This window comes from Meriones unguiculatus, chromosome 4 (genome assembly GCF_030254825.1).
Source record: "Meriones unguiculatus strain TT.TT164.6M chromosome 4, Bangor_MerUng_6.1, whole genome shotgun sequence".
NCBI lineage: Eukaryota > Metazoa > Chordata > Mammalia > Rodentia > Muridae > Meriones > Meriones unguiculatus.
Genome location: NC_083352.1, coordinates 77942162 through 77958018, shown reverse-complemented (window position 1 = coordinate 77958018; position 15857 = coordinate 77942162). Strand labels below are relative to the sequence as shown.

The 15857-nt window shown below is 46.6% G+C and overlaps 1 protein-coding gene across 9 annotated transcripts in view; it reads right to left on the bottom strand.

Moving 5' to 3' along the window:
- Gtf2i (general transcription factor IIi) overlaps positions 1–15857 on the bottom strand; it is an 82441-nt gene that overhangs the window by 45138 nt on the left and 21446 nt on the right. For all 9 annotated transcript variants that reach the window (XM_021646662.2, XM_021646667.2, XM_021646665.2 and 6 more), the window contains exons 4-8: positions 11520–11654; positions 9194–9377; positions 9028–9056; positions 3043–3097; positions 2637–2680 (exon numbers count right to left, since the gene is read on the bottom strand). In XM_021646662.2, coding sequence (XP_021502337.1) covers positions 2637–2680; positions 3043–3097; positions 9028–9056; positions 9194–9377; positions 11520–11654 — 447 coding nt within the window. The remainder of the gene's footprint in view (positions 1–2636; positions 2681–3042; positions 3098–9027; positions 9057–9193; positions 9378–11519; positions 11655–15857) is intronic.

Here is a 15857-nt window from a genome sequence, read left to right as displayed (position 1 = left end):
TTCTATTTCTAAATTAATTTCAAAATAAACATTTTTTCCTTTAAAAAAAATCAATTAGCTCCACGGGAAAAGGTGAGAGGCAGGGAAGCAGCAAGGCCCCTCGGCTCGCGAGTCAGGACAGAGGAAGGTTGTTAACACTGCACCAATGGGACATGGCGGCCCTTCTGCTCTCGATGAGCAAGGGAGAGTGGGCTCAAACTCAAAAGTCACTCAGTGTACACACAAGCTGAGTGACTTATACTCTTAGCTTATGGCATGATGAATGACAGTCTCACCCCCAGAGACTAAACGCTAAGATTTAACACTATAGCCCACCACCCAGAAGAAACCCAGTTGAAAGTCTTTGCTGACTTTAACTTGGACAAATCTTTTCTAGGCTAAAAAAAAAAATTAAGCCTGTGCCTGGTTCAGAGAGGCATACCTTTCATTACAGCAGCCAGGAGGCTGAGAGAGAAGCTACAGCCTGAGCTGCAGCAGGTCAGCCAGAGCCACAGAGCCACAGTGTCACAAAATAACAACAGACCAGAAAGGGGGCAGGAGGCTGGGCGGTACTATGGAGCACGGGTAAGCAAAACTGTAATGATGTCTGCGTGTGAAAATGCCTCAGTGATGGGGCCGGAGAGATGGCGCAGAGCGAAGAGTATGTACGGCTCTTTCAGAGGTCCTGGGGTTCAGTTCCCAGCACCTATTTTGGCAACTCACAAGTGCCAGTGACTCTAGCTCCAGGGAATTCTGATGCATTCTTCTGGCCCCTAGAAGCACTGTATTCATATCCACATAAACACGCAGACACTTTTTTTTTTTTTCAGCTTTCAAGACAGGGTTTCTCTGTGTAGCCCTGGCTGTCCTGAACTTCCTCTGTAGACCAGGCTGGCCTCAAACTCAGAGAGCTGCCTGCCTCTGCCTCCCAAATGCTAAAAAAGCTAACTTTTAAAAATAGGTTTTAAAAAAACCTTAAAACCCCACAAGGCCTCAACCATATACAAAGAGCTACAGGCAACTAAGGAATGGTGGGATCAGAAAAAAGTCTTCTCAGCTAAAACACATAGTCAAGTGACTAACATTACACAGACCAAGCAGGTTATTTTTAGGATTGTGTGTGTATGTATGTATGTATGTATGTGTGTGTATATATATACACACATGACTCTGAAAGAGAGCAACCTTTACAGGGAGGAAAGGGAAGGAAGAAATAATGTAATTATGCTATAACCTTAAAAATAAAATACAAATTTTAAATGAATTAAGCCAGGTATGGTGAAGCACATCTTTAATCCCAGTACTTGGGGAGGGAGAGACAGGCAAGTCTGTGAGTTCAAGGCCAGCCAGGCCTACATAATGTGCTGCACGGCAGCCACAGCTACACAGAGACCGTGCCTCAAAAAAAAAAAAAAAAAAAAAAAAGAAAAGAAAACAGAAAAAAAAAAAGAAAACCAAAGAGAGGAAGACATGTTTTAAAATCTAAAAAAACCAAAAACAACCTATAAGCTTGAAAACATAGCAAGCCAAAGGCTCTAGGAAACATCTGCAGACTGTATTTCTTTCTTTCTTTTTTTATTTATTTAATTTTATTTTATGTGCATTAGTGTGAAAGTGTCCAATCCCTTGGACACTTGGAGTTACAGACAGCTGTGAGCTGCCATGTGGGTGCTGGGAATTGAACCCGCGTCCTTTGGAAGAGCAGGCAGTGCTCTTAACCACTGAGCCATCTCTCTAGCCCCATGTAGACCGTATTTCTGACTTGCACTCAAAACATACGCACAACTTCTAGGAGAAGAAAACCAATAACCACAGGTTAAAACAAGAACAGAAGCTGGGAAGCACCCCAGAGCCCATGTGAAGTTGCGCATGGAAGGGCACGTCTGTAAGGCTCTCTCCAGTGAGATGGGAGGCAGAGAATCCTGGGATCTCATAGGTCAGAGAGCCTGGCCTATGCAGTGGTGACATGCTCAGACCAGCACCTGAGGTTGTCTGATCTCAACAGTCACACCATGGCACTGGAGGCACATGCCTGGGTGCAGCCTCCCTCCCCACACCAGATAAACAGACATGTAATCAAAGAAGACATAGGAACAGCTAATGAGTACATGGAACAAATGTTCAGTATCACCCCCTGAGGAAATTACAAATTCAAATCCCAGCAAGGGAGCTGGAGAGCTAGCTCAGCGGCTAAGAACACTTGCTATACAATCCCCGAGCACCAGAGCTCACACCCCAGAACCAAACCTGCCAATGCCTAAACCCCAACTCAGAAGGAGGGAACCAGAGCCAGACCACTGAGCTTCCAAACTAGCCAGCCCGGGGTTCTGAGCGACTGGATGCCCTACTTCTGGACTTGGAGCATGCACACACACATAACCTCCCTACTCCCATCCTCACATACGAATATATCATACATTTACATACAGGCACATAATTAATTATAAATAAATCTTTAGGGGCCTCTCCTACAACAAAACTGGGTAGAGTGACACAGGCCTGCAATATTAGCATGAGTAAGTCTGAGGCAGGGACTCGTGAAAAGGTCAGTCTGGTCAGCAAAACAAGACACAAGAGCTAACGACTGAAAATATAACCTTCTCAACTAAGCGAAATGCTCTATTTTTCAGAGAGATTCTAAGATTACTAGTACATACCAGAATCTTCTGTGGGCTCCGTTTTCACTTTGATGGGGCCACAGCTGAAAGAAGGAAGAGACATGGATCATGGAATGCAACTGTGAGAGCCATGTGCACAGTAATCAACAGCTTCCCTAGTGCCCAGCCTTACCTAAGAAGTACCCTACGCACAACTACTGAGGCAACGCCTACATTTCTGGTGTCACACACCTGTAGTCCTGGCACTTAGGAGGCAGAAGCAGGACTACTCCAATGAGACTATCATGGGCCATTAAGGTAAGGCTTTTTCTCAAGAACAAACTTTACATTCTTTCAACCAAGTGCTCAGCTGCACGCTGCACCTCTGCATGTGGCCGATGTGCGGACCTTCTACCTTGGGAACTCTGGGGCGGTGGCACCGCAGTGATGCTGAGGGAGGGGTTACCTTCCACCAGGAGACAGGAGGGGCCTCTCAGCATCTGCTGCCATCACTCGACCACCTACGAACAAAAGCCAATCACACTCAGGTTCAGTAACATTTTAAGCAGGGATGATATTTTAATATTCCCAACCACCACCCTCCCGCCTGTTTTTTTGTTTTGTTTTGTTTTATTTGAGACAGAGTCTTAGAATTCACTCTGTAGACCAGGCTGGCCTGGAACTTCAGAGATCTGCCTGCCTCTGCTTCCTGAGTGCTGGGATTAAAAGTGTACATGACCACAGCCCCAACATGCAACTCCTTTTGCTATTGCAGTTTTTTGTTTTGTATTTTGAGATAAGGGCTCCCTGTGTAGCCCAAATTGGTCTTCAACTCTCAACAACCTCTCACTTCACACAGTACCAGGATTATAGGCATAAACTACTATGACATGGCTTGTGGGAAATTCAAGGTGGGGTTGGAAGGACCTAGACAAGAAACTTCTAGAGACATGCAAATATGACAGCCTCTGAGGTCCTTCATCTACTTTTCATTTCACAGAAGAGTTGATTTGTTGTCAGTGAGCTGAATAGAGAAACAAACCGTTTCCTGAGCGGTACACAGTAAGACTGCGGATGTAACTATGACCCTACTTAAAGCCAGTGTTTCTGCCTCAGTGTGGGGGCTTTCCTGAGGCATGGCGGAAATGCTCTAAGTTAGATAATGATCAGTTGCCCAACCTGTGGGACATTTTAAAACGGTGAATTATACTGCAATGAAAAGAATTGTCTTGCCAGGCTTGCAGGCACACAGAGAATCCAAGCATGGAAATGCTTGAACAGGAGGAGTCAAAGTTCAAGGCCAGTCTAGACTACACAGCAAAACTCTGTCCTACCCTCGTAGAGCCTAGCACCCCTGGCCTTTGTCCCCAGCACTTCGGAGGGGAGCTGGTGGGGTTGAACCTGTAATTACAGCCAAAATTTCCTTCACCACAGGAATAAACACACACATCTGTGCTATATCTAGATCACAACATAGACGAAAATGAAATAGCTTGTGGGGAGTGCATGGGAGGCAAAAGCAGGAGGCTGCTCTGAGTTTGGGAACAGCCTGTACTGTATCAAAAGGTCCAGGCCACCTGGGAATCAAGACCCAGTCTTAACAAGCAAAAGCCGGGTAACAGAGCACACCGTTCAGCCTAGCCCTTAAGAGGCAGAGGCAGGCAGACCTCTCTAAGTTCCAGGCCAGCCAAGGCTACACAGAGAGGCTCTGTCTCTAATTATTCTTTAAAGGGGGGGCGGGGTGCACACACACACCAAAAAGATAGTCAACTATTACTATATGAAGCACCAGTAATTTCAAAATGAGAAGGCAAACGAAAGAACACAGGTCACCATTCATTCACGTGAACATCTGGAAGTGCTGGGGCTGGAGAGCTGGCTCGATAGCTAAGAACAGTTGTCACTCTTGTAAGAGGACCTGGGTTTTGTTCCCAGCATCCACACGATGGCTCACAACCATCTAAAGGTCCAGTTCCAAGGGGAACTGCTGCTCTGTTCTAACCAGGCACACAGGTAGTGTGCCTATATACACGGAGGCAAATCTGGAAATCCAAGTAAACGCAGAGATAGGAAAAAACTCCAAAGCTTGAGGGTGCAGCAGGCAGGAGCCATGAGGACCCGGGAATGAAGGAACTGCAGCAATCTTAGCTGTGGTGCTGCGTCCGGGTGCACATGGGTCAACACGGACTGCGTTACTGTGCGCTTTATAAAGCTGTAGGTCACTGCATGTCGGCTGTACCTCTAAAGGCATTAAACTCAAGCTGCGGGTTCCACTTGTTTGCGCTGGACTGAGGCTGCCTCTCCGGCATCCCAGGCAGGAACACTGAACTCTGTCACCACTCATCTTCTTTCTGGTTTAATCTTGCTTCATTTTTGTTTTGTTTTGTTTTGTTTTTGAGACAGGATCTCAACGTTGTGTGTGTGTGTGTGTGTGTGTGTGTGTGTGTGTGTGTGTATCTGGCTAGTCCAGAAAGTACTAGGTAGACCAGGCCCTCTTTAAACTCACTAAGACCACCTGCCTCTGCCTCCTGAGTTCTGGGGTTAAAGCCATGAGCCACCATGCCCAGCTCTCCTTTTCCTTATCTGTGTGAGTACTGGGAGGCTAGTGCACAAGTATAGGGGTCAGAGGACAATGTCCCAGAATTGCCTCTCCCCATCCATTGTGAGAGTCCCAGGGAGAGAGCTCCAGTCATCCAATCTGGCTGCAAATGCCTTCACCCACTGAACAACTCTTACCTGCCTTTTACTTTACTTTGGGACATATTTCATGACACTGCCCAGGCTGACCAGGAACTCACTTTATAGGCCACAACAAAAGATGATCCCCCTACCTCATCCTTCACTGACATGAACCACCATATCTAATCTCTCTACTTGGGCATGGGGGCATTTCTGAATCATAACACTAAGGAGACTTAGACAGAAGGACCATGAGTTAAAGGTCATCAGATTCCATAGTAAAACTTGGTCAGAATAAAACAAAAAACCAGACCCCACATCTAAAAACAAGTTGTACACTTTGTTTTTTAAAAAATAAACTTATTTTAGCCCAGCATGGTAGAACACACCTTTAATCCCAGCATTCTGGAGGCAGAAGCAGGTGGAGCTCTGTGAGTTCAAATCTAGCCTGTCTACAGAGCGATTTCCTGGTTGCCCAGGGGGCTGCAACAAAAGGACCCTAACTTTATAGAGCAAGAGTGTCTCTACGCAAGCTTCCAGAGAAATAGACACAAACAAATACAGCTATCTGTCCTACGGGTGCTGTGGCACACACGCACCGGACCAGAACCAAGGTAAACAACAAATTTCATTATTTTTAAATAAAGTGGAGAGCAACAGAGGAAGACACTTGGTTGTCATCCTATGTGCAGCTTACACGAAAACACACACGAAATTAAAAAATGGGGACTGGACATGTAAGTCACTGAAGTAAGCAAGCACGGTGTATGGAACATGCTCGGGTTGCCTGCGAGGAGTACAACTTGATTAATCCAGTACTTTGACTGAACACATCCAATATTTTAAATAAAAGACCACAAAATAATGACTCATAAAAAGGCCCATATGGACGTTCCTTAGCTGGCACAGCCACACCACAAAAAAACCACAACAAACGCAAGCCACAAGTCATTCACAGTAACTGCCCCGTGCGTGTGTGTGTGCGTGCCGGTGTGCAAGTGCGTCTCACAAGGGCACCTATGTGGAAGGACACCTTGCTGAGGCAGGGTCTCTGCTGCCCTGTGTTCTCAGGAGGAGCTGGCCCTCGAGCTTGTGGCTCTCCCTGCATCCACCTTCCGGTTCACAGCAGAGGCACTGGCACTGCACGCTGCCGTATTCAGCTTTTTTATGTAGCTCCCAGGAACAGAATTCAGGTCATCAGGCCTGGCAGCATGTTCCTTTTCCTTGCTGAGCTTTCTAGGAGCCTGTTTATGTCCTGTCTATGGCCTTGACCTAACCTTTAAGCATAACAATTACTCTGAATTTTTCTTTGTGTAGCCAGTGCTGGTCAAACTTTATATCCTCCTGCTTCAGCTGAGTGCTGGGATTATAGGCCCAAGCCACAATCCTGTTTCTTTTTCTTAAAAAGGACCCCACATGGGCTGGAGAAATGGCTTAGAGGCTAAGAGCACTGGCTGCTCTTCCAGAGATCCTGAGTTCAATTCCCAGCAAGCACATGGTGGCTCATAACCATCTATAGTGAGGTCTTCTAGAGTGCAGGTGTACATGCCGGCAGAACACTGTATACATAATAAATAAATAAGTCTTTTTTAAAAATAAATTTTAAAAGGACCCCCCACACACACTGTAGCCTTGTCCCTCAATAATCACAGGAATGTTGGCCTAACACAGAGAACGATGCGGAAGTGACAGTGTTTTCTCTCACATGAGCCTCAAGGTTCCATGTACCACAGCCACTAGCATTTGGTGCTAACCCTAGCCAGACCAAAAAGTAAGAAAGAAAAGGCACACTGGCAGAGGGAAGACGGACACTCTCTCCACTCTCACATTTGCTGTGAAGGAAACCCAGAAACAGAGTCGGGGTCAGCTGACTCCAGCAAAGTTCCCAAGACAAGACACTGACTGCTTCCGCAACACTGGACACGCAGACGCAAAGATGAATGTATGTCTTTACATTCTGCAGTTCACAAAGAAGACTGCAGATGGGGCCAGAGGTGCCCTGTAGGAGCATCTGCCGGGCACTGTCACGCTGCGCTCCACTTCCGGCTACGTGGAAGTCAGAGACCGCACAAACGGATAGGAGACAGAACACTGGCAAGACAAACGCCCGTGGCCCACGGTCAGGCGATGTTTTCCTTCTTTTCTGCAATACAGCACAGCATGAGTGGTGATTAAGCGCTGAAGACTGAATGAGCTCCCAGCTTCCAGACAAGAGCATATGAGAGAAGAAAGACACCGTCGGCTCAGGAGACTAAAGAAAAAAAGCATTTCATCAAGAACATATGCTGAGCTCCTCACGGCGGCCTCACTTACAGTCCCGGAGGAGGCTGGGAGTTCGTGACTCTCAGGTCAGCTGGGCTCAAAACAACCAAACAAGAAGCAACTTCTTGCTCTGTTTCCAGTGCTGGACACTGAACTCAGCCTCCCACACCCAGCCCAGATTCTGTAGCTGTGTCCCCAGCCCAGACTGCAAATGGTTAGCATTGTATAACCAAAAATCATATCCTCAACACTTCAAATAGCTGAATTTAAGTGTGTCAATAACACCTTAATAAAACTGATAAAATTTAAATTTTTTCATTTAACAGAAAATGTGTGTAAGTCAAATGTGGTTACGAATGACCGGCAGGAAGATCAGGCAGCTGAGGCTAGTCTAGGCTTCACAAGGCCAAGCCAAGGCCAAGCTAGCTACCTCAGATCTTCTCTCAGAAAAAAATGAAAAGTGTGTGTGTGCATTCAAATTCATGCATTTACACACATACACACTCGAGAGCGTGAGCACTCTCTTTAAAGAAGAAAAAAAAATCACAAATACAAAACAAAACAGGTCAAGTAGACCGAGCTGGAAGGGGACAGCTGACTCCTCTTTCCCTGTCTTAGTAAGTAAGGGGACTGGCCAGGTCACCCTGAAGAAGTCCTGCTGCAAGCATCCTCAACCTCCCATAACCTTCCCCCATGCCTCTGGGCTGCTCTCACACATGGAGGTTATATTCTGGTCATGGTCATTTGATGCCATGAACATCTCTAACAGATGAACTGCACTCAGTGGACACCTGTGCTCAATTCTATTCAGCCATTCCGGTGACACTATAGCAACCAAATCACTCCTAGAATCTGGGAGAGGAAGATACAGCAGGTAAACGGAAATATGAAATACCATGTAGCCTCCATGGATTCACCTCAGGGAGCTGCCTCAGGTTTTCCACTAACTGACCCAAAACGTCTTCTATCACAGACTCAAAGAAACTCATAGGGAAGAATCAGGCCGCCAGCCTGCTAACATGTACACAGGAAGGTACTTGTGGACTTGGCTACTTCAGGAGTTCTTCTCTTCCCACCCTCTATCATCCCATCTCCTCCCCACCCCGCCCATTTCACCCCACACACTGGATAAGAGAGAAACAAGGAGAGAGGGGAGAAAGCCATCAGGAAAATCCTTGAATCTAGTTTCTTTTGTTTCTTCACTGACCAGCTAACCACAACCCACCTCCCTACATGACCAACAACCACGGAGACCTTCCTCTCTGAGCTCGCCCATTTATACACCCTCTGAAAAGTTCCCAGAATTCCAAATGTCACACAATCACAGAAACTATCTGCAGCTGGCAAAACCCTGCTTCTGCTAAAGCACGAGGCAAATCATAGTCAGCTGCTGCGGACATTCCAAAGCAGCCTCACATCCCCACAGCAGGGATTAAAACAAAAGCACATTCTCACAATATTTCTGTGTTTTTTAAAGAAACCAAATCTCCAAAATTCTCACTAAACTCACCAAGGTGTTTCTTCGGCTCAAGGAAAGGTCTGCATGAAAACAGAACAGGAAACCATGTGTGAATACACAAGACTATCATAGGCAACACAAACAGCATCTGGACTATACAGACCTGCCAACACAGATGAACAGTGTGTGACAGGCAACACAAGAGAAAGCACCTCACCTCTTAATGATGAACGAAATCCCTGCCTTGTTCTCCAAAATCCACTTCAAGGTTGCAAGGTCGTAGTGCTCAGGATGCTTGAAGGCAACTCCCTCGGGAAGTCCCTGGACCACCACAGCCGACTGGTCCCGCAGCATCTTCTCATACGGCACAGGGACCACTGTGGATTTGCCTAAAGCTTTCCCTGTGGGAGAAAGACAGAGGATCAGCATGACCTACACCCAGTCACAAGTGAATCACAGTGGCTGGGGAGATGACTCAGTGTGTAAAGTGATTGCCACTTAATGAGGACACAAATTTGGATCTCCAGCACCTGTATAAAAAAATGGGACAGGGCAAGCTCACACCTGTAATACCACTGTGAAGCAAAAGGAATCCTGGGGTCCACTGGCCACCACTCTAGGCAGTCAGTGAGCTCCAGATCCAGGAAGACCTGTCTTAAAAAGTAAGATGGAGAGCATGGGAGAAATGGCTCAGTGGTTAAGAGCACTGCTCTTCCAGGAGACCTGTGTTTGATTTCCAGCACCCATGCTGCAGCTCATCTCCATCTGTAAGGCATGCCCTTCTGGCCTCCACAGACAACAGGCACACACACACAGTACACAGACATACATGCAGAAAAAAAAAAGTCATAAAAATTTTAATTAAAAAAAAATAATAAATCAGTAGGGGAGAGCTGACAAAATGCTCAGCAGGTGAGAGTGGCTTGCTGCCAGGCCTCAGGACCTGAGTTCAATTCCCAGAACCCACATGGTAGAAATAGAAAACCAACTTCTTCAAATTGTTCATCCCCTCACCTACACATAACACTGTGGAATACATGGACAGTGACACATAAGTGTGTACATCACAACACACAGATGTAAAAAAGAAGGAAATGTAAGGCGGAGAGCAATTCTAAAAACACATGACCTGCACATGCACACAGCAGGTACACATCTGCATGCACACACACCCCACAGACACACATACAAACTAACCATCAAGAGCTTATCACAAACAGATCGTGTTGGTGCCCACTGTTAATCCCAGCGCTTAGGAGGCAGAGGCGGGGAGATGTCTGAGTTCCAGGCCAGCCTGGTCTACAGAGCGAGTTCCGGGATAGCCAGGGCTATACAGAGAAACCCTGTCTGTAAAAACAGAAACAACTGCAAAACAAAATAAAAAGAAGCTCAGCAAGCCGTACTCGGAGCGTTCTCACAGTGTCTGACTTCAACACCAACTTGAAACACTATTTCAAACACCCCTTTAAACACTAACATTTGATTCCCACCCAAGCCAGTTCCTGAGCCTCAAATCTGTCAAAGGGCAAAACACGAGGTCCACAACTCTCCTTACTCTAGGCAGTATGGCCTATCTGTAAGCCCAGCTGAATGGGAGGCTGGGGCAGAAGGATCAGAGTTCAAAGCCTGCCTGAGCTGACGAGAACGCAAGGCCAGCCTGAGGGGCCTGTCTCTCAATGAAAAAGCAGGCGGTGGGCGGGGTGCACTTCAGTTGTCAAGCAATGGCCTGGGTTCAACCCCAAAACCTAAATAAGTTACAGCAATGCCAGCAGGCTCTGCTGCACCATACCACGGTCCTAGCACAGACTGGTAGTGCAGAGAACTAAGGATAAGCATTGATGCCAAAACCAAGGAGCTCAGCAGAATGGCTCAAAGGGAAAGGCCCTTGCCGTGCAAGCCCCGCCGCCTGAGTGCAAACCCAGAACTCACATAAAGTGAAAGAACTGACTCTACAAAGTCGTCCTCTGACCTCCTCGTACACACCATGACATACACACACAACCCCCTGACCGACAAGACACAGACGCAGACACACACACAGACAGACAGATAGACAGACAGACAGACAGACACACACACACACACACGTACGTTTGTTTTCTTGCTGCCCTCTGAGATAGGCTCTCACTATGCAGACTTCTCATTGAAACTGAGGTGTGCCACCAGGCCTACCCAACGGTAACAAAAATTAAGAAAGTTCTGCTTATTTCTGAGTGCTTTTGACTTCCTTAAATTCACAAAATAACCTACTCAATCTGTAAAACATTACATGAATGTCCAATCAACAATAAAATCTACCACTTAGGAAATGTATCACACTGGCCAGGGAGGCTGGTGATGAAAGAGACACTAACTGCACCAACTAAGGTAAATCCTCAGAACCCACATAATGGGGAAGGGGACCCAACTCCACAAAGTTGCCCTATCACACAAAAGCTCTCACGCCCACAAATACACATGTGAGTACACACAAACGCAATTTCTCAAAGAAGAAAACATTACATGATGTATTTTTCTCAAATTTTCAAGTGTGGTGCTTTTACCATAGCAAAAACAGAAATAATCCTCCACCGTCTTTCTGAGGGTTTCGATTTCCACAGCATCCACGCTCATCCGATTCGTCTGCGTCGGCGACTTCATCTTATGCATCTCAGTGGCCTTTTCCTCTTCTTCAACACCTGTAAAGGAGCAATGCAAAGGTTCAAATCCACCGTCCCGTTTGCTTCTTCAATGCTGCAATAAATGCCAGCAGGAAAGAATGACAGCCCATGCCCAGGGGAGGCCTCAGCAGAGACCATGAGGAATAATGCTGCTGCTTTGCTCAGCCTGTGTTCTGAGGAAGCCCAGAACCACCTGCTCAGTGGCAGTGCCCATCGTGGGCTCAGCCCTCCCATATTAATCACCCATCAGGAAAATGTCCTACAGATATGCCCTCAGGATACTCAACTGAGTGTCAGTATCAAGTTGACACAAACAAACCAGCATGGCCACCATTTTACTGTTTGACATTCAGTAAGAATTTTTTTTACTTTTTCTTCCAGCCTTCCTTCCCTTGTGCCTCTCTTCCTCCTTTTTTAAAAAAAAGAATACCACTAAATCACCCAGATTTCTCTGAAACCTCCTATCTAGCACCCACGGGTCTCCAACGCTTAGCAGTCCTTCTGACTCAGTCTTCTAAGAGCTGAGTTTATAGGCATGAACCACCATGCCCAGGAAAGCTATTCTAACACAATTAACAAAATTTGTTATAAAAATTCAAGGGGAAAAAGAGTAAGGGAAACTTTTTTAAATGCTGAGCCGGGTGAGGTGGCCTATACCTGTAATCCCAGCACTTGGAGAGGCTGAAGGAGGGAAATCAAAAGGAGTTTGGGGCCAGAGAGATTCGGCCTAGTAGTCATGGTTTGTGAAGGTTCACAGGGAAATTTGAGAGTCCCTTAGTTAAGGGCACTGCCTGCTCCTCCAGGTGGAATTCCCAGCACCCTCATGGCAGCTCAAACCTCTGAAACTCCTGTTCCAAGGAATCCTATGCCCCTTTCTGACCTCTGCGGGCACTGCACACATGAAGACAAAAAAACGCATACACATAAAATAAAAATAAAGCTTAAAAAAATAAAAAGATTTGGGGCCAGCCAGGGCTACATCTCAAGAGAACAAAGTGCTGGGAACAGGGCTCAGTTGGTGCTCTGGTGCTTGTCAAAGGTGCATGAAGCCCCAGGTTCAACCTTCAGCCCCACGTCCTTTACTTAGTGATACAACACTGTATTTCTTTCTTATAGAAAGAAAACCAAAAGGTGGGAGTTTTTATAGCACACAAAACATAGATCCCTAATGCCTGGGCATGGTTGCTCATGCCTTTAACCCTGGGAAGGCAGAGGCAGGTGGATCTCTGTGGGTTTGAGGCCAGCTTAGTCTACATAGCTAGTTTCAGGCCAGGCAGGGCTACACAGTAAGACCTTCCCTGAATCTTTGCAGGCTAACACCACAAGAGGAAAACCTAGGGCTGAGGGAACGAGTCAGGGGTGCGCTTGCTGAGGAAGCATGAGGATCTGAATTTGGATCAGCAGCACCCATGTAGAAGCCAGAGATTGCAATGCGCACCCGTAACCCCAACACCTCAGAAAGGAGGACACCGGCAGAGGCCAAAAAGCTCCCTAGCCAGCCAGTGAAGCTCTAGGTTCAGTGACATTTCCTGTCTCAAAAGAGGTGTGGAGTGACAGACGCAGACAGCCCTGGCCCGCACATACACAACAAGCAGGCGAGCACATTACTCCAAAACTGACATGTGTCCTTTTCAAGAAGGGCAGAGGAACACAGGTGGTTAGGAAAAAGGCAGGCAGGGCCCCTGGGATACAGACTTCCTGTTCCCAGGAGACTTCGAATCGAGAAATGGTGGGAAGGCATGGCAGCCGATAGCAGGGTAATGGGAAAAGGGAGGAACCAGGACCTTATTAAAGAATATACAAGTTGGGGGAACTGGAGAGATGGCTCAGTGGTTAAAAGCACTGGCTGCTCTTCCAGAGGACCTGAGTTCAATTCCCAGCAACCACATGGTGGCTTACAACTGTCTATAATGGGATCTGATGCCCTTTTCTGGTGTGCAGGTGTACATGCAGACAGAGCACTCATATACATAAAATACCTAAATAAATAATTTTTTTTTTAAAGAAAGAATATACAAGTTGGGTGCCATAGGCATCCCCTATTGTGAACGTAAAAAGCTGTTACTTTCCTATCCTCCTCAGCTGTCTGTCTTTCCAGGTTGTTCAGTTCTGTGCTGGGGAACAAACTGGGTAATGCCCTAGATGGCTACCATCACCTGTTACATTTCTTACGGGCTTACCCCAGAAGTGGTTGTGACTCACTGGTACTACCAGGCCTGCTCCCAGCTAGGGGACAAGCTGCCCTAGCTAGCGTGACAGGAAGGCCACAGGCCCAGGGGAATCGGAAGGAGTTAGCAACTTACATCAGGCCACAGGGTTCTGGGCACCTAGGGTAATTTTCCGGGGAAGGGGGACTGTGGCATATATCTCAAGGCTCCCTGTGCTACCTTTACACCAACCACAGGGCTCAATGGCCAAAAAACATCAGAGGATGTTTCAGCCATGAACCCTCGGCCTCATAGCTGTATAGTGAAATATATAAGGGAGGTGGGTCTGAAAAGCCAGTTACTGTCGAAATGGACAGAGTAGCAGGCTCAGAATGCACCTGAATCCTTACTGGCCAAGTTTAAAAGGACCCGTGAGCTGTTTCAGCCACGAAACTCAGGCCAAATCACAGGTGTGAAACTTGTGCTACCAAGAGCTGTGGCCTCAAAAGGCCTGAAACAAATCTGTAAAGGAGAAGCCTGCTTGTCAGCTGTGGCTGAAAATGGGCTAGTAGTCATGGTTTGTGAAGGTTCACAGGGAAATTTGAGAGTCCCTTAGAGACCCTATCAGTGTAGCTACATGATATTTTTATGATATGATATTTTATGGTTATGATTACATCATATGATTATGATATTTTATGGTTGGTCAGCTGGAGTTGAAGACTCAGCTGCAATTAGCAAGAGACCAGCACCATTAAATGAAGACGTTGCTTTATTGGAACAATTGATGCTCACTGGTGAAAATGAGACCAGCCGAGACCTTTCAGGAAGTGTTTCCTCAGGCTCAGCCGGCTGAGGCTGTTCAGTGGCACTAAGGCTGTATCTCGTGGTGGCAGCTGAACTTGGTATGTGTACATTTCCAATGTGGTACCAGATTCGGTGACATAAAAACTGAAGGAAATACCAGGCCTATGAGCTGATCCCCAGGGACAGCAGCAGCGGAGGGATGGAGTAAAGCTGGCTGAGGCTAAGCCGTGTGCACTGCGGACAGCAGGGCCAGGGAGACAGAGCTGCCCAAGCCCCCTGGAGCCCAGAAGACGGTGAGTGAGTCCCAGACACTGCACACCGAGTTACCTGTGTTTACACTACATGCTTCTTTTTATAACTGCCTTGGACATTGTGCTTGACCACAGCAAAAAACAAAAACAAAAAAATTTTAACTAAGACACTGCCACTCACTCTTGACCTTTTTAAAGACTCTAAAAGGAAAGTGTATCAATCCTTGTTCCCAGTGTAAGACCCAATAGGTGATAAGACCCAGCTAGGAAAACCTATACTGGGCATAAGGAGGACACACAGGTGCATGAGTCCACTCAGCTGTCACTGGCCTCGAGCAAACCTCCTGTTCAGTGCAATCCGCCAGGTTCAGTTTTTCAGAGGAACAATGCCTTTTGAGTGTCTAAAGCACTTTGCGTATCACTGTGTGCACTCTATAAAGGCTTCCTCGTGTCTTCTCTGAGCTTTACCTGGGAGCACAGTTTAACAGCTCATACACAGGTATTACTAATTTATCATTTATGTAGTTCACGTTCAGTGTTTCTTATTTTTATTTTATTTTTTGGTTTTTCAAGACAGGGTTTCTCTGGGTAGCCCAGGCTGTCCTGGACTAGTGAGTCCAGGCTGGCCTCCAGCTCACAGAAATCTGCCTGCCTCTGCCTCCCAAATGCTGGGATTAAAAGCGTGAGCCACCACAACAGGCTCAATGTTCTGTTTTGTTTTTTAATTGAAGCGGTGCCACACAGCATCTTCCAAGCCAAACGACTGCCGTGACATCAGCTGTACCAACCCATAAAAGAGCGTCACGGTAGGCTTGCTGACCGCCTAGCTGTTGGTATTGTCTCACAAGAACGAAAAGAAAGCTGGAAAACTTAAGCAAATTACAAGGGTCTAAACAAGTTCTATAAGGTATGCAAAGGTCAAAGTTCAACACATTCATGGCAAACCTCTGCTTAAATCAGTGGAGTTATTGGTCTACACTCAGTAACAATTACAAGGACTGGCTTACAGAATCAAC